This window comes from Rhagoletis zephyria, unplaced genomic scaffold, assembly GCF_001687245.7.
Source record: "Rhagoletis zephyria isolate East Lansing unplaced genomic scaffold, Rhagoletis_zephyria_1.1 Rzeph_scaffold_08528, whole genome shotgun sequence".
Lineage (NCBI taxonomy): Eukaryota > Metazoa > Arthropoda > Insecta > Diptera > Tephritidae > Rhagoletis > Rhagoletis zephyria.
The window spans coordinates 3,243-26,995 of NW_016165608.1; the positions used below are offsets into that span (position 1 = coordinate 3,243).

Sequence of the window (23,753 nt, forward strand, 5' to 3'; positions counted from 1 at the left end):
AATTAAGCGCTCTATTGTTCTTGTAAGATAGAATACAAATATTTTCCCTTTTTCTTCCTCCTCAGGCTTAAGCTCGTGCGCCGATGTGAATTCGCCAACTACAGACACCGCCTGCTCCTCGTCAGCATCCTCTGCGATGATGTGTCAATCCCACCTTTTATACGATCAACACAGCTCCGAGGAGGAATTAGAAGTGATCAATGGACCATCATCGGTTGCAGCCGCTGAGGCGGCGTCCAATGTATTGGTGGTGCGGGGCACCGCCTCATCACTCATATCGGAGCGTGGCTCATCGTCGTTGGAGCCCGAAGAGCTATTCGGCGAAGCATCGACATCGAAACGTTCGAGCTCAACATTAGTTGAGAATCGTAAAAGATCTCTGGCCCACAGCTCCGATGATGACGTAAGCCAACAAAGCAAAGCGATACATGAAATTTTGAACTCTTTTTTTTTGATTTGTCATTTAGCAGCTGAGGAACTTCTTGGAACCGGTATTGACCCCAGTGAATTTTCGCACATCGCCACCATTAGAAGCTTTCAAGCCAAACCGCAGCCACAAATATCGCTCCACAACGCCACTGATATTATCGGAGGCGCGCTGTGGCATCGAAAATATTAAATTATGTGATAATAGTGTTAATGACGAAAATGGTGAGGCTGCTGGCGCTGCGTCGTGTGCGTCGTCGTCGTTGGGCGCAGCAAGTGGTGGAAACGGTAGCGGCGGCGGCGGCGGTGGCGCCTGCGGTGGTAACGCCAGTTCAACGAGTGTGATTAAGGCGTGCGCCTCATCGCTCAAAATGAGCAATAGCAGCCATCATATCTATCAGCCGCAACCGAAATATAATTTCCACTATAATAGTTCGCGCAGCAGTCCAGCATCAACGACCGCTCTCGATGCGATGGAGGTGCGCTCGGTTAGTCCACCGGCGAAACTCTTCCATTCGGCTAGATCACCACACCGCCGACCGATACGCACACAACACGCCACACAGAGGCTACAGCGACCACATCGGCCGTGCTTAGACTTCGACAAAATGCAGCAAGTAAGTCTCTAATGCAGCGCCAAATCAAAGACTTTTTACTTCTCACTAATTACCAGTAAATGTACCTAAAAGCTCGCATTACCCAAAACGAATACAGTATGATGATGCTGATTGATGATGAGGATAAATGATATCTAAGAAAGATGATGATCATGATCATGATGATGATCATGATGATGATGTTTATGTTGAGGGAAGCATAATGAGTTAAAGAGGTGATAATGATGAAGCTGAAGATGATAATGATAATTATGTTTATGGACAGTAATGTTGATAATCGGTTTTGTACAGCAAAAAAGTGTAATGAAGAAAAATTAATGCAAAAAATTTGTATCTTTTATGCTAAGAAAGAAGAGCAAAGTGTCTCAATAAGATGTAGACTTTTTTTTTAAAAGAACATGGCGCCATATAATTAACAGCGAAAAATATGATAAAAAAAAAAACAATAAGACATGCAACTACTTATATTATAAAAAACAATAGCCCCAACTATCCAAAACACTAAATTTACAGACTCTTCAGTAACTTGAAATCAAAGCTAGTAAGCAAACCAGGAATTTATTATAAGCATGTGAGGAGGGTTTATAAAAGCTCACAATTTCTCTGATTTTAAGTAAACAAACGAATTAAAAGTCAATATTTTTCGTTGCATAGTTAAACAGAAACTTTAAACTCACGCCAGTTCTACAAAAACGCCGATTATGTCAAGTTCTGCTCATTTGGACAAAACCAAAATGATCTCGTAATTTTTTTTTTTACTAAACAAGATTGTCAAGAATTTAACGCGAATCGCAGGCAAATATTTAGATTTTAAGCGGCTTATAAAGACTTGATGAGGCTGACACAGATGGTACATCTGTACAGACATACTGACGACCAAAATTGTGACTTCTCTGATTTTCAGTATGACCAGTTCATCACAAAAAATTAAACAAAATTGAGATAAAAAATGTTTAAAAAAAATAAGCTACAAAAGTTAGCACAAAATTTACGAAACTAAAGCGAACGGTACACATTAAAATAAATTTTAAATTTTTTCGCTCAAAACTTTGCAGTCGGGTTTAAGAGGTCTTTTCCTGTTCCCTTGAAACGAAAGGCGCAACACCCCGCGACTCGCAAGCTCCAATTTTTCATTTATTTAAAATCCGTTGCTTCCAAATAGTAGAGCAGCTATTGGAAGGTCTTCTGCCAACTTCACCGCAATTTTTTTTTAAACATTTCTATAAAATCGATATTTTTCTCAGAGTGTTAAAAAGAAAGAATTTACTTATGGAAGAGCCAGCAATAAAAAAGCCACGAAGCTAGAACTAAAATTCCGAAGCTAGAGCAAAAATATGAATAATGCTAAATCAATCCTCAAAAATAATAACCTGGTCACACTGCTGGTTGTAGTAGATATAAGTTGCCCTTGCTATTGCATAAAATTTAGCTTGAAAGGCGTTGAAGTCGTTTCACAGACGAAAATGCTAATTGAATAGCAGGTCCTTTGGTCCATTCTCCTTCCAATCCGAGTCAAAGTGCTCAGCACAGACCTTAAAGTCTACTTTGGCTACACTAAACTGGGTTGCTTTTATTTTACGCAAGATTTCTTCTAAGACATACTAAACTTCCATTAAACTCCTACGCTAAGCCATCTGCATTCAACGTCTGGCTCAGCGTTTCTATAAATGGCGCCGTAAGATAACGCATCCACTCTTAGTAGCAACGGTATAGATAGTAAAAAAGTTCCTTACGCGTAATCATATAGTTTCTACTTATCGTCCTGTCCAGTCTTCCTGCTTTTATCTTACCTATCGGGCAATGTTCAGTAAGTACGCCATTGACGTACGCCACACGGATGTGTCCTATAAAAGAAGCTCGTACCTTGCTCCGCAAGTTCAAGTACTCTCCTCTATATTCCGCTTTCTGCGTAGTCATAGACAGACCTGAGGAGAGTTTAAGATGAACTGAGGTGCCCCATGATTACATTACTCCATCTCTGTCTGTTTTAAAGGTCAGCGAGTGCTGCCATTTTGTAACCTGGTAGGTCGATAGAGAGGATGTTCAAAATTGTTTTCCTTTTTTTGATCGAAGGGCAACCAAATGGTTTTCTGAATATTTCTATGCTGAATCTGGTACTACTCAGTACTCTGTTTCGTGCTACAGCGAAGTCGATCATCCCATTACTATTGTAGGTGGTACATATATATTTTCGTGATGACTGATGATTTTCCGACTTTTGAACCAAATACGCCTTCCCCTGTCTACCCTGGCATTAAAGCGACGAAACACAATTTTTCCATCTTGATGAAGGTAGCGCTCATATACGTCAAGTAACTCACAGAACTGGTATTTAAGATCATCGATCTTGACCTCTGTTGAGGCGAGCACTCAAATCTGGATGACGTTGTTAGAACTTGATTTTTTGGGCATTGTTCGAATTCCTTCACAAATGGGGGTGAATCTGGAGACAAGTTCTCGGAGTCTCCGCCAACCCTATAATCTCCCAAACGGCTATAGTAGAGCCGCATGTTGCATACTCTTTACAGCCATGTCCTGTCCAACGCTTTTCCGGTATTGCGGTGTTGTGCGTCTGAAATTACTGGAGGACATACAGAAATTTGTTGGTGGTGCCTTGGCTGCATATCCGTAATCGTAAATATTGTGGTTTAGTGCCAATCGTGTAATGGTGATCATTTGAACTTTGATGGTAAAGCAAACTATAAGCAGAAAATATGTGGAAGGACTCTTTGGACGATGTATTTTGGAACGAATTTCCGTCACCCCTTGTCAAATTTGGTTTGGCGACAAACCGATTTCGGCGTTATCTTCAGTGTAATTTTTTTCATTTTGGTTAATTCTATATCCTATTTCGTTTTCTATGTCACGTACGTCTTCATAGTTTTGCGATGCTCAATAGGTAAATGAATTGTTGTGTCTTGTTTTTGTCTTATTTTTTTTCAGTGTCTTTAATGTTTTTTTTTCTTTTTCTTCTCGTACGGTAGTTTTAGAGGTTCAAATAGTACTTTATTTCTTCATTTATTATTTGCCCTTTGAAGGTTTTCTGTTTATATTACTCCATATTTACATTACTCCATGTTTACATATTTTGGAGCAGATGTTGCTTCTGAAGCAGTCGGACAAAATTTGAATGGGCAAAATTATAAATCTAATATTCTTTGCTCCATGCAAGGCATATTAAAAATCGCTTATCTGATCGCTTAAATGACTTTTATAAGTATGTTTTTTTAAAAATAAAAGTCACTGACTGATTTTTCTTGATGACTTTTATAAATAAAAGTCTTTAATAACTGTTATCTTAGACATATAATATAAAAATCAAAAATAACTATTATTTGCAGATTGTTTAGATAAAAATTAAAAATAACTCTCATTTTGGATTTATAAAATATAAAAATCAAAAATATTTGTTGTTTAAGGAGTAATTAAATAAAAGTCAAAAAATAATTGTTAAAGAGCGATTTTTATAATAAAAGTTGTAACTGTTACGGTTCCTGGTCAAAACTGTATGATTTTTTGCCGGTAGAGTTTTAAAAAAGTCATCCAAATTTTATAAGAATTATATAAGTCTTCTTAAAATAATTATGTATGCGTGGGAAAAATTTTTAAAGTCATCGATAACTATTATTTTGAGACTTATATTATAAGAGTCTTCATAATTATAACACAGAAGAAATTTGTTAAGTCTTAAAGGACGGAAATTGTTCAGGCCCAATTCGGGACTAGTTGCGGTTCAGTTCAGGCCTAGTCTGGGCTCAGTTCCGGAAAGCTTTATCAGAGTGAAAAATTTACATATGTAGACGTTATCTTGAAAATATGTATTTGGTACGGCATAAACAAATCATTTGATAAGAATTTATAAAAGCGATACGAGTCTGCCAGACGAGGGTTCTAAAATGCTTAAGAGGTTCTAATTCGTTTTTCAAAAGCTATGCTCATACCTCATTAAACCAATTGTAGAACCAAAAGAGTCTAACGGATTAAGGGCTTTACAAAACATATGCTCAATTGCTGTTGATTAGCAGGTCAGAGCGAGTATAACCTTCCTCTCTAGGGCTTCAATAGCTTTCCCTATAAGAAAATAAGCTAATATTAGTAGGGCTGTCCTTATTAAAACCACGTTTTAGGAAGTATAATTATGACAAGTACATAAATAAAAAATTTGTTTTAAATACATATATGATTGGGTCAAGCTCCCATTGAACAAATAAAATTTGGGTTCGGGATTAAGCTTGGCTTGGAAAAACTTTTGAACTGATCTTAATATTAAAAGTCGCTTAAAACAAAAATGTCTGAGCCTCCTCTTGACAATCTTGTTTTTGACTTCTACTCATTCAATGTCGAATGGACATGATAAGTTTCTACAAAAAATGAAAATGTTTTTTTTTTTTTTTTTAACTTGAATCTTGAACCAATTATGATATCTTGTAATAGAATAACAATTTTCTAAAACTGTGGCATTCAAAATTCTGATCTCGTTTATTTATACATATAGGCAAGACATATTAATTAAGTAAAAGTATATCTTAAGTAAAAGCCACAAACAAAAGCACAATTAATGACATTCTTTCCTTAATTAAAATACGTAATATTTGAGAGAGTTNAAACCAATTATGATATCTTGTAATAGAATAACAATTTTCTAAAAACTGTGGCATTCAAAATTTTGATCTCGTTTATTTATACATATAGGCAAGAAATATTAATTAAGTAAAAGTATATCTTAAGTAAAAGCCACAAACAAAAGCACAATTAATGACATTCTTTCCTTAATTAAAATACGTAATATTTGAGAGAGTTACGTTCTTCATACGCTTCTAAGAGTCAAACGATTTAAAATGGCCTAAATTGAGCAAATACTTAAAAGCCAATTACAAACCAAAATATCAACGCAGGAATACGCAAAGTACGACAGCACAACAATAAAACAATGAAAATTATTTAATAATTCTTTACTACAATATACATACAAAATACAAAGAGAAATGCATATAAAACAAAAACAAGACAGCGAAAAACAATAAACAGAAAGAGAAACCAAAAAAAGAAAAAACGCAAAAACAACGCATTACAGTAAACAACTAAACAAACAAGCAAGGAAAATAGTTGAATATCAAGTAGCGCGCATGCGCACACCCTTTGCATATTAATACGAAATCAAACACAATTGCAAGAAACAAAAAATAGAAATTTAAAAAACATAAAAATAAAATTATACATAGAAACAAAAAAAAAATATTTGAAATACATTTTTGTAATAGGTGAGAGAAAAGCGCATATGTGTGAGGTGGAAAAGTAGATGGAGGAGGAAGAGGAAAAGAAAGAGAAGATCAGATCTTGAAGGGGAAGAGGCAAGTGGCGTTAGTGTGAGATCAAGCAAGAGAAGAAAGGACGAAAGAGATGAGAGTGCGACAGAGAGAGAGAGAGAGAGAGCGAGTATGAGAGAAGAACCCCGTTGGAAAAATATTTAAAACATACACACATACATACAAACAAAAATAGATGAAGAAACGTAAATATTTTTTCACAGTTTTAAATTTCAAACAAAATAAACCAAAAAAAAAACAAAAAAAAATATATTGAGAAATTACAAGATAAGAAAGCATGTAAAAACCGTATGAATTCAAAATTGAAAAAACAAAATCAATAAAATAAGTAAAACAGAGACAAAAATGGCGAACAGGTAAAAATTAATAAAACCGAAAAATAGCAACAAACGACAAAACACAGTAAAATCAGTTAATTATACGAAGTAGAAAACGGTAAATGCAGGCGGGAACTTTACACATTAGGGTAAAAGCAAAAGATTAAAAAAAATAAAAATTAAAAATTAAAAAGTAAAACCGTTTGTAAATATTGTATTTGTGCAGTGAAGTAAAATAATAGCATGTAATTAATTAACAACAAAAAAGGGCATACAAAGTAGACCGAGACACATGGTTGAAGACAGTAAAAGAACAGAAGATTTACAAACTTAAATATGCAATAAAATAAATAAATAAAAAATGGGTTAAAAAAGCAGCAATAGTATGCATACAAACAAACAAACAACTGAACAGACTAAACTGACTAAAGATAAAGACAATTACAACTAAGCAAAAATAAATAAACGAACACAAAACAATAAATGCAAAAACACAACAGTGAAACGAAAGTTTAGTAAATAAAAATAAAAAATAAAAATAACACAACAACCACAAAACTGCAAATATATAGTATAAACAATAAATACAAAAAGCAAACTAAGAAACCAAAATTAAGTCATTGTCTTTTAATTAATGGCATATAAAGGATGAATGGCAATTGTCTTACAGCGCATAAAATAGCATAGTAATACATACATATAACGGAAGAGAAAAAACACATAGAATATAAAAACCAAAAAAAAAAAAAATAAAACCAGAAAATTTTCAAAAGAAAACTGCAAGCAAATAGTAAATAGTGGAAAAAAAAAAACATAAAATAAAAATTAACTTCAAACAATAAAAAAGTCTGCAAAGACTTGTACGATTTTATACAGCAAACCAAGATCCAAATTCCAAAAAAAAAAAAAACAAAACAGAATAACAAAAGCAGAGTAAATACTGACTATTTCATAAAACTAGCCTCACAAAAACAGAAATCATCCCACACTTGAAAAAAATTAAGAATGCAAAACAACCATATATAATATAAATAGTNTAAATTAAAAATAAAATAAAAATTAACTTCAAACAATAAAAAAGTCTGCAAAGACTTGTACGATTTTATACAGCAAACCAAGATCCAAATTCCAAAAAAAAAAAAAACAAAACAGAATAACAAAAGCAGAGTAAATACTGACTATTTCATAAAACTAGCCTCACAAAAACAGAAATCATCCCACACTTGAAAAAAATTAAGAATGCAAAACAACCATATATAATATAAATAGTCAAACACACATATGTACACACNAACATAAAATAAAAATTAACTTCAAACAATAAAAAAGTCTGCAAGGACTTGTACGATTTTATACAGCAAACCAAGATCCAAATTCCAAAAAAAAAAAAAACAAAACAGAATAACAAAAGCAGAGTAAATACTGACTATTTCATAAAACTAGCCTCACAAAAACAGAAATCATCCCACACTTGAAAAAAATTAAGAATGCAAAACAACCATATATAATATAAATAGTCAAACACACATATGTACACACAAAAACACTTGAAAATATTTTTATTAATTAAAAGACAAAAAAATAGCATTTTAGCAGCATATTTATTATATGAAAAGAAGAAAATCCTATTAGTTTAATAGACAGGCAAGCAAGCATTCAGTTAAAAAGATGAAAATAATAATCATTCAGTAAAAAAAAAAAAACAATAAACAAAAAGCTACAGTTGCAAGCAAGCACCATAAATGCGAATACAACTCTGGTAGAGATATTAGCGTACTGTCAAGTCAATTCATATATATATTTTTTTTTTCATAATAAGAGTGCTCTTAAATACCTTGTTTGGTAACTTTATTTGAATATTTCACAGATTTATTAAATTAATTCATGTTCTTTATAGGTGGCAACTCTACATCAAAAAACACAATTGAAATTAAATAGTCTCAACATTTTATATTTTTTTTTTCAGTTTGAAAATGTGGCAACCCTCATCAAAAATTCGAAATTCCTAAATTTTCCTTAACACTTAAAAATTTGAAACCCATATTTGAATATTTAAAATACTTATTGAGTTAATTTATCTTTCATAGGTGGCAACCTTCCACCAAAAAAGAAAATCATTCGAAATTAAATATTCTAAAACTTCTTCAGTTTGTTGTCAATNCACCCATATTTGAATATTTAAAATACTTATTGAGTTAATTTATCTTTCATAGGTGGCAACCTTCCACCAAAAAAGAAAATCATTCGAAATTAAATATTCTAAAACTTCTTCAGTTTGTTGTCAATATTTGTATATTTTACCATTTTAAAATTTCCCTTAGCACTTAAAAATTTAAAACTCATACTATTTGAATATTTGACTTAATGAGTTGATTTATTTTTCATAGGTGGCAACCCTGTACCAAAAATACTTTGGAAAATAAAAGTTATAAAACTTCTGCAGTTTTCTGGACAATTCGTATATTTTATATACGCACTTGTTTATTTTTTTATTATGTATTAAAAAGTGCCGATACTATTCAAACTCAAGTTTTTCCCTACACACCAATTCTTAAAATTCATATACGCATATTTGGCGTTTATGAAGTTCTAGTTAATTAATTCATTTTTTTTTTCTACGTGGCAACTCTACATATAATATTCTAAAACTCATCTAGTTTAATGTGCATATTGGTATATATATATATTACATATTGACTTAAGTCAACTTTTCCCAACACTGAAAGATTTCAAGGTTATTTTTAAATATTTTACGTATTTATATAATTTTTCGTAGGTGGCAATCTTATACAAAAACACTTCGGCAATTGAATATCTCAAAATACCTTCGGTTTCATGTCCATATTTGTCTATTTCATTAACTAATTTATTTTTAACGGTTTAATCAGGTGGCATTACTGCTCAAAAATATGGCTTTAGGCAAGACCTAAAACTTAAAGATTCGAAATCCATATTTAAGCAAGTATTTTAAATGTGTCCCAAATTAACAAATTTTTTTACGCATTCCTACTCAAAAAAAAATTGAAATTTAACATTTCAAAAATATCTACCTTCAATATCAGATGTAAAAATGCTGCATAGTTATTTATTTTTTACTGTTCAGTTAGGTGGCAACCCTATTCAAAAACCCTTCTAAACTCAAGTTTTAATACACTCTCATACAGTCAAACACTTTATATTTAAAATTTTTTACATACCTCTAAATTAAATAAAAATATTCAAGGTGGTAACCCTACATCTATACGAATTAGATGAGTTTTTACCTACCATTACCAGAGATGTATTCGCTTGCAAATAAAAAAATCCAACTTCATTTAAATATCAGCAGACTAATAACAATAAATATCGAAAAATAACCTAGAAATGAATTTTTCCATAACAAAAATTTGTAAACAAAAAATATTGTACTGGAATTTCTGCTTTCTAAATTAATCAAACAACTCGATTGCTTAAACAATAAACTAAATTTTCGTTAGTAATATAAAGCCAATTGTAAAAGTAACTCATGAGTTTATTAAAATTGAAAATTTAGAATACAAGATCCAGTTTGGTAAATATATTGTCTAACGGTACACATACATATTTACTTAAATATAAACTTGTATTGTAGCTGACACAATTTTTAGGTCCGCGAAGTAATCGTTTGCAAACAAGAAACAGCTACACAGCTCCTGACAGATATCTGCTTGAGTCAACTACTAAAATATTTATAATAATTTTAATAAAAATTACGAAGAAAAAAATCATAACAGAACAATAACCCCAATATCCCCCATATACAATATTAATTAAAATTCATTGCGATAATATAAATATTAGCCAAACAAAATTGTGCATCTCTACACCGAAATTCCTATACTTACATATGTATGTATGCACATTAGGGTGCTTCACTCTACATTCAAAAAAAATCGATACTTTTTTCTTTATTTTACCTTTTGATTACATGTTTTAACGGAAGTCTTAAAATATAATATATTTTATAATTCCGTTGTAACGTTACTTTTTTTTGGTGAGGCATCCTAATATTTGTATGGAGTGGCAGCTTCTTTATTTAAGCCGTTCTGTATTAACTCAGAGTCCTTTTATTCAATCGGTTTTAAAGCAAAGTAATCTCTTCATATTCCAAACCCGCAATTTCTTCTAGGAAATATTAAGTAATCCTATCAAACTGCCACAAATGATGTGGTGTGTGGAAATTTTTCTATAGATAAGACTCTACCAAATCTGGCTCCGTAATGTCCTCTTTATTATTGTGCTGGCGTGCCTGGCAAACAAAAAATTCTCTATTTCGCAAAACATGCATACCAAATCAAAAAATAAAAAAATTTTATATTTAAATTATTTTTTATAATAAAAAATAATTTTTTTTTATCCCGTCCTTGGAAACCTTGAGCCCAAAGACTTGTATCCCCATTTCATAACATCAGTGTAGTTCTCTTTGTAATCATATGATCAAATCCCCTTATTCTGTCGATTAGGGCCAAGACAAAAAACCTTCGCCGATTGCCTCTCACCTTCGCGAAGTTGCAGCAGGCTTCATCCCGAGTGGCGACAGGTCCTTAGCACTTATGTTCCTTTCATTTCTTTCGTTGTGCACCCATAGGCGCTGAGTGGAAGGATCTTTGAACGTAGCATCATCAAACCCTGCCAAAAGGAAGGAGTTTAAACCCACCAAGAGGAAAAAATTCCCCCAGAAGTATTGCTACGGAGTGCCGGAGACTCGCCCGCGGCTGCTAAATGGACTCTAATGCCTTTTCAACTCTAGACCTTCAGCAAAAATCTTTGATTGGCGTTCAAAACCTGAAGGCCATGTGCGCAATGCGGCGATGTCCCGGTAATATTTCGGTTAGAAGCCGAACGTACGATTCTGCGTTTAAAGACCCACTGCTCAGGATGAGCGTCTTACAGTGTATGAGTGTCAAAAGTGTGGGTGTCATCTCCTCAGTTCGTGAAGACAACAAAAGCAGAGTAGGTAATTCGTTGCCGACCACAGAACCTTGATAGCAGCTTAACTGTCCACAACGAAGGCATGTTTAAATGAAGCTCAGTCGATAATGCTTACCAGCTTCACAGCCATGTATGTGTGTCACGGAACCGTAGCCGGTGTTTATTCAAATGACCTGCAGATCAACTGATCATTTCATCTACCGAACGACTGCAGTGTCATCCAAGCGAAGATCTACGGTATAGAGAGCAGGGCTACTTAGTGGTAGAGTTCCACAGAATCTGACACAATGAGGTTGAGGAAGAATCAATTGACCACTTTCTGTGTCGATGTCCAGGTCTACAGACGAAGCGCTTCCAGCACTTGGGTTCAAGCTACTTCAGCAGTCTGAGCGAGATAGCGGAGGTGGAACTGTTGGATGTCCTCTGCTAATAAGGGACAGTAATTGTAGACAGTAGAATGACTTGAAGCTACTCTCTCGGTTATAGGTACGTATTCTGTCCCAGCCTAACCTACACCGCCAAGTCGTTTGCATATTTCTCAGCCAGGAATATGTTGTGGTAATTTGGAAGTCTATAGGCCTCTCTCAAATAGAGTTTCTGGTTTTAGAGGCATCGATATAAATATATATAAATATATATATATATATATATATATATATATATATATATAATAGATATAAATCGGAATCTTGACATAGCTTAGACTGTCATTAAGCTTTCAGTCAGTTTTGACGAATTAGTGAGTTTCAAAGTGGCGGTTAAAGTCAAGTAGTGTTATCAGATAATTTCAACTGCTGTACTACATTGAATGGAACGGTGCACTGGGCATCTAATACGCCTGCGCGCCAGCTTAACCCGAATTGCTTCGCCTCTCCATGGGTTGTTTTTCTCCATGTTTGAAGTGACATTCCTTGGCTAGATATTAGTCTGGGTCGTTCTCGCGATCTGCTGGGTGGCGAATTCCATTTTAACGCCTTCTTTGCAATACTGCCGTCTTCTTTGACAAAAGTGTGACTGGACCCGACAGCTTACCGACAGGCCCTGAACGGCATTCACAGGGACTCAGTCTCGAGTTATGTAGACACTAGACCTGTGAATGCCGTTCTAGGCATACCACCCCCGGACATAGACGAGACGGAGCTTCATCCTTCCTCGGGAGACACGCACAACACTTGCACAACTTCGCTCCGGCGACTGCAGCAGGTTGAACTCGTACCTGAGTAGGTTGAATGAGGATGTGCCGAATGAGTGTCCGGCATGCGGAGAGACCCCACATGACTCGAAACATCTCTTCGCATGCCCGGAAAACCCGACAACCCTAACGGCCTTGTCCCTGTGGACAAACCCCACAGAAGCTGCACGCTTCCTAGGGTTGCCGTTAGTGGAACTTGACGACAACGACTGAGATACCAACCGTCCTGGGCGGGGTTGTTGTAGCCGCTACAACAACAACAACAACAAAAGTGTGACCTATCCACGTCCATTTATTTCTTCGAGTCCCGATGTCAAGAGGCTCCATATTAGCCTTTCTGAACAACTCTTCATTTGAGATTATTTTAAGCCAAACCATTCGGAGCCTCATTCTAGGACATCTGTTTTCGAAAACTTCCAGACGCCAGGTTATTGCGAAAGTTACTTTTGCCCATTTCTTGGTTGCCTGAACTTGTCTAAGGGTTCGCAATTAGAAGACTAGAGTTGGCTTTAAGTGCACTGAGCATATCGACAACTGAGTGGAAGATCCACCTATCTCAGAACGCCTTACTTCAGAATTTTATTGAAGAACGCTCAATTTCAACCTCAGAATTCGGTTCAAAAACGCCCTATCTCAAATTAAATGTATTGGAAATGTGCTGAGATATGTCGTTTTTGAACCGGCGGCTGAGATAGGGCGTTTTTGAACCGGCGGCTGAGATAGGTGCCGTTGTTGAACAGTTTTCTAAGATAGAGCGATTTCAAACTGTCTGCCGCGAGAGGTCGATATATTTAATTACTAAATCTAATTTATTTTAACTTCACGAAAAAAAAATAATTTTTTGGAAGACGCTGTAAGACTCATGAAATTGTATCAAATTTTAGTTCGTTATCTAATCGTAGATACTATTTATGTAATATGTATAATGCCGACAAGACTTTTCATCCTTAGAATATGTCATTTGACTTTGTGTCTTTTTTAATGTGCAATGTGCTCTGTTTATTTGTAAACTTTTATTTTTAATTACGCAAATTGCTTCCCTTTATAAAATTGTGCAAATAATTTACAGAGTTTGTTTTTAATAACAACCAAAAAAACTGCATTTAGATGGTTCCCTTAAACTCGAGAGGCTGGGGAGCTCGAAACTGAAAAAAATATCGCATAAAATTTTTGGGACTTCGGAAGCTTTCGAAGCTTGTACGAGTTAAAAGAAATCTATTAAAAGATAGGAATGTTCCCTTAAACTGGATAAAAACCTCGAAACACTAAACACTAAAAAACAAATTTCAACGAAAATCTGGAGAACTCGAAGCTGAAAAATATTTATCATAAAACTTTCGACTGATTAATAAAATTTTTGGAACTTCGACAGCTTTCGATACTTGTTCGGGTTAAAAGGAATCTATTTAAAGATAGGCACGTTCGCTTAATTTGGCGAATAACCTCGAAAAACTCAAAACTTGAAATGAACCTTTAACATTTTTTTTTTCTCAAGTTCAAAGGAATCACCTAAATGTTTTTTTTTATTATTAATTAATGAAAAATAGTAAAAGAAGTAGAAGAAAATACGTAGAAAGAAATAATAATGTGTATGTACTGTATTATGTATATGTAATGCAATTTGAATAAAATAAAAATTAAAAATTTTAATTGTTTGCCTATTATACTTAAATAGTTGGAAATTATATAAGAAAACAAATCAAGCAAGAAATATATTATTATACAGAACAAAAATTAATATGTGTATGGTAACTACAGCTACAACTCAAAACCACCCCACCCCGTAACCCGCTTATCACGAAAGAATCAGAAACCAGCAAAACTGAAAGAAAAAAAAAACTTTAACAGTAAAATGCATCTGAAATTATACAAAAAAATAAAAAAATACAAAAACACAAAACGAAAAGGCAACTCACACAAAAGCCATTACATACACACGTACATAAGCTCATAAAACTGGAAAGCCCAAATAAAGCAAAAAAAAAAAGACGAAAGAAAACTCAACAACAACAAAAAAATATAAAAAATAATTTTACAGTAACGGCTAAAATTGTGCGTGCACACACACTGTAAGTAGGGCCAGTAGACAGTGAGTGGCGCCTTCGAAAGTCCACAGACGACGATCGAGCAGCGCACTTTTACGTGTAAACACGAGTAGTAGTACTATGTTCGTGAGTTAAGCAACATGAATATGTGAGAGATAAGTACAGTATCTTATTTTAGGTACATATTTGAACATTGAATATCATTGACTGAGAAAATAGAAATACATACGTTTAGTTTTTAAGTATAAGTATGTACTTATAAATACATTATTATTATGATTAAAAATAAATAAATAAATAAAATAATTATAAATATGTATGAAAGAATATTTCAATAAAGAAATGACATAAACTACATAAATAAGGAGTAAGTGAATTAAAAAAAAAAAATAATTGAAAAACAATGGCGGGGAAGTGAGTTAAAATCGCAGCAAGAGCGGAGAAGGCACAGCAAAATTGAAAGCGGCATAAAAAGCCGTAAATTATGGTTAATGTTGATAAGGTAAAACCAAAAACAAAACAAAAAAAAAATCAACAAAAAAAAAGAACACAACAGTAAATAATTTACGTAAAGTTTAAGAATTAAAAAAAAAATAAAAATAAAATGAACGAATAACATTCTCATCTAAATATTGTACATATAAATAAGTACAAGTGCAAGTAAATAATAAAGTAAAACCACAAAAGATAAAAAACAAATAAAGACAAAATAAAGGAGCTCTGCAATAGCAAAACGTCTTTTCAATCACATTTTTGTCTGTTGTAAATTTCAAGAGGTTCATAGCTAAAATAAAGTATGGCATTTACAAGTATTTTATTAACAGTTATCTGCCGCGCGTTCCCACATCTCGCAATTCATTGAGCGCGGTGATGCTGAGATCGAGGGTTGGAAAGGAATGCCTCGCAGCAGCCGTAAACAAAGCTGGCGCCATATTCAAGGTCAGCCTCATATGGGTCCCGGGACATAGAGATATTGAATGAATATCTAAGGCCGATGAGCACCGACCCTTTAAACCATTTTCTGAGTGCTCAGAATTTATGAGCCTAAAATGAGTATTTCTTTCATCATAAACATGATTCTGAAGCCAGTCAACCACACTGACCGCTTTCGGAGTTCTTTGCTGTCATAAATTCTGAGTTGAACAAAAGTAACAAAATTAAGGCAGAAGTTAAAGTTTTTTAATAATCAGAATTATAAAGAATTTTTGTTTTTAAGATTCAGAAAGCGTCATATTTCAGACTCGTAATAAGACTCCGAACTTAAACTCATATTGGCGTGCCCTTCTAATTTTTTCTTGAACTCATAATGAGTTATAACTCAGAATTCTGAGACTTTTTTGACTCTAAAATGAGTCGGAATGTTTGTAGATAACAAGGCGAAACCATATAAGGTGGTGTTGCTAGAACAACTGCTTTAATTTGCCTCGATACACAGATGTCAAAACTTCCTATAAGTGAGTGCGAATGTGAGAGTGTTGGAATCTTCTTCAGTTGGCGTATCTACTCCTCATATCTCAAACGACACCAATCACTTCCATGTATGCAAGTGCATGAACTCAATATACTTAAGTCGGCTTTACATGGGTCCATTTCTATCGAAAGGAAAATCTACTGGACAAATCATTTACAATTTACGGTTAAATCGCTATTTACAGGGGTCGATTTTGGTTGAACGTCAAAAATGTACTAGAAAATCGACCCGTGTGAAGGCAGCTTTAAACTCAACCATGTAAGGGACTTTCAAATTTTTTTAACCCCTTTCAAAATATTTTCAAACTAAAACTGTCGTAAACCTATTTCTGGTGATACATTTTGAATTAACTTATTCCCTGAATTCAGCCAAACTTGGGTTTTAAACCAGGTGGCAACCCTCGTACATATAGTTTAGCCTTTGTGAAGCCTTTTCAAAATCATTGCGATTGATACCTATATAGTAACAATTCATTAAAATTCTTTAATATTTGTAATTTAATTTTTTAAAGGTGGCAACCTTCTTAAACCTCTTTCTTCTGACACCCATTTTGTGATACCTATATGTAATTCTACTTCAAACAGATGGCAACCCACCTAAATGTATTTAAGTTAGAAATAAAGCCTTTCGACTGATACCTATATTGCAATAATTCATTTAACTTATAAAAAAATTTATATGAATTTAGTATTAAAGCAGCTGACAACCCTCTTCAACCACCTCGGACAATTCCACATGCTCAAACATGTTGTAATAAGTCATTTAAGTTACTTTAATTGAATTTTTAAACAGGCGGCAACCTTGTTAAACACCTCAATAATATTTGAAATGTTCAAACCAAAGGTTTCCTATCTTAACAAACTTTCGTTTGACACCAATATTTTAACTTTTCATATAGCGTGCGAAAAATAAATTGAAATTTGACTTTTCATACAAGTGGCAACCCTCTTCAAAATATTTGTAAAATTTCAATTAAATAACTCCCTTAATTTAAGTTGAATTTGATTTTTTTAACAGACGGCAGCACTTCTCCATGATATAAATCTCATTTTTTCGATCAGAAGGTATTCAAATCGGTCATAGGATTGCAATTCTGAGTGACATAAATTAAAATTGAATTACTTATATAATGATAAAAAATATCAATTAGCGATAATCTCCCGTCCCTGCTAAATGCAGCAAACTTTCAAATTCACCTCAACAGTGGAGTCTAATGTTGGTTGCGGCCTACATTCCCCACTTAAAACAACAACTGCACCAGCGGAACGTAAAGAGCTACATGCCATTGCATGATTTTAGGCGCACTGGGCACTAATCGGCGAACTATGGCCAATTCAAAAGGCAATTTTTTAATAAGAACGTGTTTGAATCGGAAACAAACTTCTATGGGCAAAGCTGTTGTTGTCGCACGTTTCATAATATAGCGATATAACTCAAAATTTACGTTTTTGGAGATTCCATCATGCACTTTCCCAAAAAAGTTGAAATTTTGAAATAATTCTGTATATATTATTAAACGTGCGATGTATCGAAACCGATTTCAAAAATATTATACGGTTAAAGTGATATCATCAAACACTATAAAATCGTATTAAAAGATTTAAAGTATTTTAATGAAACAAATTCACATTTCATTTATTACAATGCAGTCGTACTAACAGTAACCTAAAATTATTAAAAACAGCTTCAATGGACTCTATATGCTTTCGCTTAGGTATAATCAGATAATTTTTATGCGTTTTTTGTTAGACTGCCTTTGTACAAACTCTTTCAATTAGCGTTGCGCGTACATACAACTATGTACATATGTATGTTTACGAAATTATTATAAATATATACTTATGTGTATATACCTTAAATTTCTGTATTTTGTACATTTACGTTGATTAGCGCCAGTCAAAACTTATTCAAACTAAGCGCTACGTCGGCTTTGTGCAAACTACTACGTCAAATAATGACTAAACATGCAACTAGTCGAAAGCTAAACTACTACAAAACTAAATACATGTGTAACTTACATACGAATTATTATTATTTTATTTATGACGGTTTGCTGCATTGATAATGATCGCCGTGGAATTGATTTTGGGCATGCCATGTGTTTGTAGTTTTCTTTTGCTTATAATTATGTATATCCAATATATAATTGTTTTTTTCTTGTTATTATTTTCTACATTTCAGTCTATTGATCTAACAATCTTTTGCACTGTCATCATTTGTTGCACTGTCAGTATCTTTTGCTGCCTCCTTAGCGGCAGCGCGCTGATGAATACGCTCATGGCGACGCAGATCACCGAGCAAACGAAAGCATTTGGAACAAACTGTGCACTCGTAGGGCTTTTCACCTAAAATTAAAAAAGAAAAGAAATTCTTTATAAGCAGAAAGCTTATTTCACAGAATTTTGTCTCACTTACCAGTGTGAATTTTTCGATGACTTTGTAGGTAGTTACTCGCGCGAAATGCCTTATCACAGTAATCGCACTTGAAATTGCGTTCGCAGGTGTGTATGCGTCGATGCAACACCAATGAGTATTTGCGCGCAAATGCCTTGCCACAGTATTCACACTGATAATTCTTGTGCTCCGTGTGTTTGGATATGAAATGATACTTAAGATCGCCCCATTGCCGAAAGTCGCGTTGACAAACGTCGCATTTGAACGGCTTGTCGCCGGTGTGTGTACGCGTATGCGCCTTTAGCGCGCTCAGTGCATAGAATGATTTGCCGCACGTATCACACTTATGTGGACGCACGCCCGTGTGTGTACGACGATGATACTTGAGCGCATTGAACGAGTTGAAGTCACGTCCACACTTTGTGCAAATGTGTTTCCTTTCATTGCTGTTGCTGCCTTCCATGACGCTGTGAACGGGGCTAGGCGCATACGATTCCATGTCGTGATCATTTTCATCATAACTATCTTCATTGCCGTCAAAGTCTTGTGTATGAGGTTCTTCCTTGCAGATAAGTTCCTTTTCCGCTAGCAAATTGCGATCATCGATTGCGCCTTCTACATGCTGTAAGCTAACCGCGGGTAAATGTTCATTATCTATTGATGACTGCGTCCCAGCGTCTTCAGGTAGATCAAATTGCGGCACTCGCAGCGGCTCAAGCAAATTCGTTGGTGTTGTTGGTTCTTGTGGTGACTGGCAATGCAACTGTCGATCATCAGCATCTACGCTGGGCAAGCGTAGCGGAGGTAACGCGTCATTGTAGAAGTTGGTTCGATTGACTTCCGCTTCGTCGACATCATTATCGTCGTCTGGTGGTAACGCCAGCTGTATTTTTTCTCTTCTCTTATCTGACTTCTGGTATGAGAGTAATTTTTCTGCAGGCGGTAGTGGCGACATTTCCTTAGGAGGTGTACTTCTTGACAATGAACTGCCAGCCATCATAGGCATGGGAGGCAGAGGTCCAGCGAAGTTCACATCATTGAAAGGTTTATTTTTGTAGGTAAGGCTGCCATAGTTTTCGTTGGTGAACCTGTAAGCAAATCATATTGCTGGTTTAATAGCTCTCTATAAAGGTTAAATGCATGTATTACCAAGAACCGCGCATGCCATTGGATGTAATCAAATCAAGTGCATCGCAGGTCTCTTCGATCGATACCTTATCCACCACATTCCGTATGCCCTCCAGCATATCTTCACTATCGCTAAATTCCACCTCGACAGTGCGCTTTATTGGTGGGGTTGTTGCCTGCGCTACATAGCTCATACATTTACTCATACCCGTGGCGTTTAACATTTTCATTTCATTGCCATCGTCACTCGAATCCATGACATGCTGCATTGGGTTCTCCTCGTCTACGCTTGAAAAGTCAGGAAAGCTCAAGTGCACATCATTGAAAACATGGTCCACGTTTTCGTTGGGGGACTATGTGGAAAGAAAAACGTTTTTGATGTAAACCAGGAAATTAGGAAATTAAAATTATCGGTGTAGTAAGTATGTAGTAAGATGCAGAGGACTGCGAGATGTCAAATCCAATTAGGAGACACGCAAACTAAAAGTGCTAAAAGGCAACATTCGCATTCATTTGTGTTCCAGCTATCGCATACTTTTAGGCGCATACTTAATTTCACTCAGCAATCCTTGCATTCACCACTGCTCTGCAGCTCTGCAATATTATTCTTGATAACACTACGCCTCCGCTCACTTTCTTATCAACCGCACACATTTTCTGCGGCTCCAGATCCTCTAGTGACGTCTTCATCGCTGCCAATATCGTATCCGGCGTCGTGGGCTCATAATGCTGCTTCAGATGCGCAAAAAACTGCAACTGCGAGTCTGCTGTATGGCCGCAAATCTCGCAACTATATACTGCCACGTTCAGCCGTACTTCCTCCGGCAATTTGTGCACATCGCCTAAAGGCGGCGATAGCACATTTTGTGCGCCGCTCAGCGACACTCGTAGCTTGCGCGAAATACGTTTTTTATGCGGCAGCACTTTGCGTGCGTTGGATACATGACGGGCATACAACACATCACTATTATCGTTCATCAGATCCGCCGCATCATCCAAACTCACATTAGCATCGGCTAGCAGAAATTGTTGCACAGCAACATCCTCACCAGCCTGATTTACACCCTCCGTGTCATCGCAGTAATTCTTGCTACCACCACCAGCGAGAAAATCGCCATTTAAAGCCATATATTGCGCATGTTTTCTGTTGCTAAAGATTGCTGCGCTGTTGCTGCTGCCACTAGAACTACCTCCCATAACTAAAGGTAGAGGCGCCGCTGGTTGCGTTGGTGAATTTAGTGCATTCAATGTTGCTTCCGCCACGCCGTCCACCGTACTTACTGCCACATCATTTGGTGTGGGCCGGTAGTGGAAAATTGAGCTGGGAAAATGCAAATCGGGTGTAAGCGAAACTGAATCAGATACTTTGACATTGTAGCTGCTTCCTGCCCTGACTGCCGTAGTGGCAGCCGTGGTGTGTGTGCTCACATTGTTGCCGGGCACTGGCACCACAGTTTTATTTGGAAAGACCAAAGGCGTGCTTTCAATAAAATCGATTATGTAGTTGTTCGAGTCACGTATGTAGGTGGGTGCAAGGAGCGACTGCAAAGGAAGATCCTACAGATATAACGGTTAACAGGGGCTAAACAATGCTGACCCTCAACTTACATGGTCAATAAATCCGGGTTCTTTACGAGTCAGCGTCTGCTGTATTGGCGTTTGATCCATTGGCGATTCCTGCGGCTTCGAATCCCTCCTGCTGCTATCGCCCTGTCACGTTACGTGCATGAATGTATTAGCGTTTCCTCTTGCTTTGCGGAGGGCGCTCCAAATATTTATACACTTTTGTAAATCAATAAATCTAAATAATTTAGAAGAATTTTTTTTGTAAACCGTGCACGATAAGATAAATGTAAACAGCTGTTTACAGCCAAAACAGCTGTCAATCAAACCGAAAATTACCCAAAATAGAAAAGCGCTAACCGGTTTGGGACATTTATGCCCTGGCCAATGTTGCCGCTTCGCTTTTCAGTGGTGGCCAGTAAAAATTTTAGCGGTGGCTAAAAAAGTGGCTAAAAATTTTCATTTCAAACTATATTCACATTACAGCATAAATTACTTTTTTTCGATCAAATTACTTCACATAAAACAAGTGAGTTCACATTTTCTTTCATAGTTTCTATAGCACGTGTACGTACGAGTGTGTGGTTTATACATGATTTCAAAAAACAAATGGTTGCATAGATTTTGGCATTTTTTCAAATTTCCCTAAAACAGGGGCTAAAATAAATGCAAAAACTTTTTTTCTTCATTTGGTTCTTGTTATTTGCATATAATGTAAACAACACAAAAATTTGCAAACTTTAGCTTGAATTTTATATACATGAATATATTTTAGTACATACCTACAAATGTAGTTTGTAGTCTTATAGTCGGTACCAGTATCGCTCACGTATACGTCTACATCTAAAGCTGTTTTGACAAATATCTTTGAAAATATTAAAAAAAATAAAAAAGGAATACCTGAAAATGTGTGTTCATGTTTACTTGTACATTTTCTCAAGCAAAAAAAATCAAACTCGGCAACAACTTTGAATCTGGAGCGCTTTTCAACGTGAAATAGAAGTTATAATACATACATATGTACATTTTATTGCTGAATTGAGTTAGCAGTGCCATACTTTTTCAGATGGATGATGGAAAAATTTCGAATTTTGATCATTTAAAGAGGTGGCTAAAAAAGTGGCTGGTGGCAAAAATAAATTATGGCAAAAAAAGAAAGTGATGGCTATATCTAGCCACCAAATTTATAAAACGGCAACACTGGCACTGGCCTCAAACGGTTTGGGACAACTTTAATATTTACGCCCAGCAGATAATCGAACTAGTTGGTAGTAAGGGCGAAATTCACAGCGCGTAGTTAACTCAGATTCGGCAGTTACCTACACATTTTTGTACTAAAAACGGTTGTTTAGCCAAGATTAGAGGAAATCCTTTGAACTGCTACACAAAATATCTACGAGCGCAAGTATTCATTCTTTAAGAAACTTTGCAAATTTTTTAAATTTAGTTTTCTTTGTGGAACATATGACATCGGCGAAATATCCGGAATGAAAGCGGTTCGATAAGTATTTCTAATAGGTTCTTTCCCGTACAACTCGGACCGGATCCGGTAATTAGAGAGTAAGCGAAAAATTTCCTCTCACAAATGGAAAAACGTCCTCAAGTACGGGAACATAAGAAACCTAATTTGAGAAATAACTGATTCAAGTGGTTTTTGTTATAATTTAAAATCAATTACGAAATCAAAAACAATAAAAGTAACGATATCCCTCCCACCCATGAGATAGGGTAGTGACCCGCAGCGTGAATGGCTGAGTCTAGGTCAACGACGTCACAGGCATAGGCCGGTGAAGTTAACGCCTCTTCCACTTACAAGATAATCAGGTCACTGTAAATTACTGACGAATGTCGACAACTCAGATAATTCGATGGCCACCGTTAAAGACTATCTGGAAGAGAGGAAACCTCAGTGTCTTCTAGAAGCGCGGAGGGGCTGACGGTGTCAAACGCCGTTGACAAATCCGAGTCTAATAGCACTGTTCGCTCGCATGGGCGATTTCGGTTCAGGCCACGAGTTATCTGGCTGTTTATGGCGTTAAGTGCTGTTGTTGTGCTTTGCACTTTACGGAATCCGTGCTGATGCTTCGTTTTCCAGATATCTGGAACGATGAGAGTGGTCATGGAAAAATTGAGAATCTCGGTAAGATAATCTACTCCCGCAGGACCCAATATATTTAGCATCAGCATGCATATTCTGTCGGATGCAATGGCTTTGGAGACTTTCGTCTTCCCGATGGATACCTGAACCTCACCGCTGGTCAGAGCAAAAGACGTACTAGGTGTTGGCAGTTTGTGCAGCTTTCTAGTACCCCGAAGTCTGCTT

General features: G+C 35.6%; 2 protein-coding genes across 4 annotated transcripts in view; one reads left to right on the forward strand and one right to left on the reverse strand.

Annotated features, from left to right (window-relative positions):
* Reph (Regulator of eph expression) overlaps positions 1 to 1,818 on the forward strand; it is a 4,974-nt gene extending 3,156 nt beyond the window's left edge. Inside the window, exons 2-3 of one of the 2 annotated variants that reach the window (XM_017631202.1) lie at positions 66 to 403; positions 471 to 1,818. In XM_017631202.1, coding sequence (XP_017486691.1) covers positions 66 to 403; positions 471 to 1,055 — 923 coding nt within the window. In that variant the 3' untranslated portion in view covers positions 1,056 to 1,818. Of the gene's footprint in view, positions 1 to 65; positions 404 to 467 lie in introns of both variants that reach the window. The other variant, XM_017631201.1, reaches the window with a different exon arrangement.
* A 16,698-nt stretch (positions 1,819 to 18,516) lies between these two features.
* Positions 18,517 to 21,704, reverse strand: LOC108375114 (uncharacterized). 2 transcript variants are annotated; one of them, XM_017631204.1, is made up of 5 exons: positions 21,476 to 21,704; positions 20,501 to 21,409; positions 19,889 to 20,220; positions 18,761 to 19,827; positions 18,517 to 18,690 (listed from the first exon to the last, which is right to left on the reverse strand). In XM_017631204.1, the coding sequence occupies exons 1-5, from the start codon at positions 21,533 to 21,535 to the stop codon at positions 18,536 to 18,538; spliced, it is 2,523 nt and encodes an 840-aa protein (XP_017486693.1). In that variant the 5' UTR covers positions 21,536 to 21,704; the 3' UTR covers positions 18,517 to 18,535. The 2 variants fall into 2 exon arrangements, with proteins under 2 accessions (XP_017486693.1, XP_017486692.1); XM_017631203.1 differs by having other exon boundaries at positions 20,501 to 21,424.
* Between the last annotated feature and the right edge of the window lie 2,049 nt (positions 21,705 to 23,753).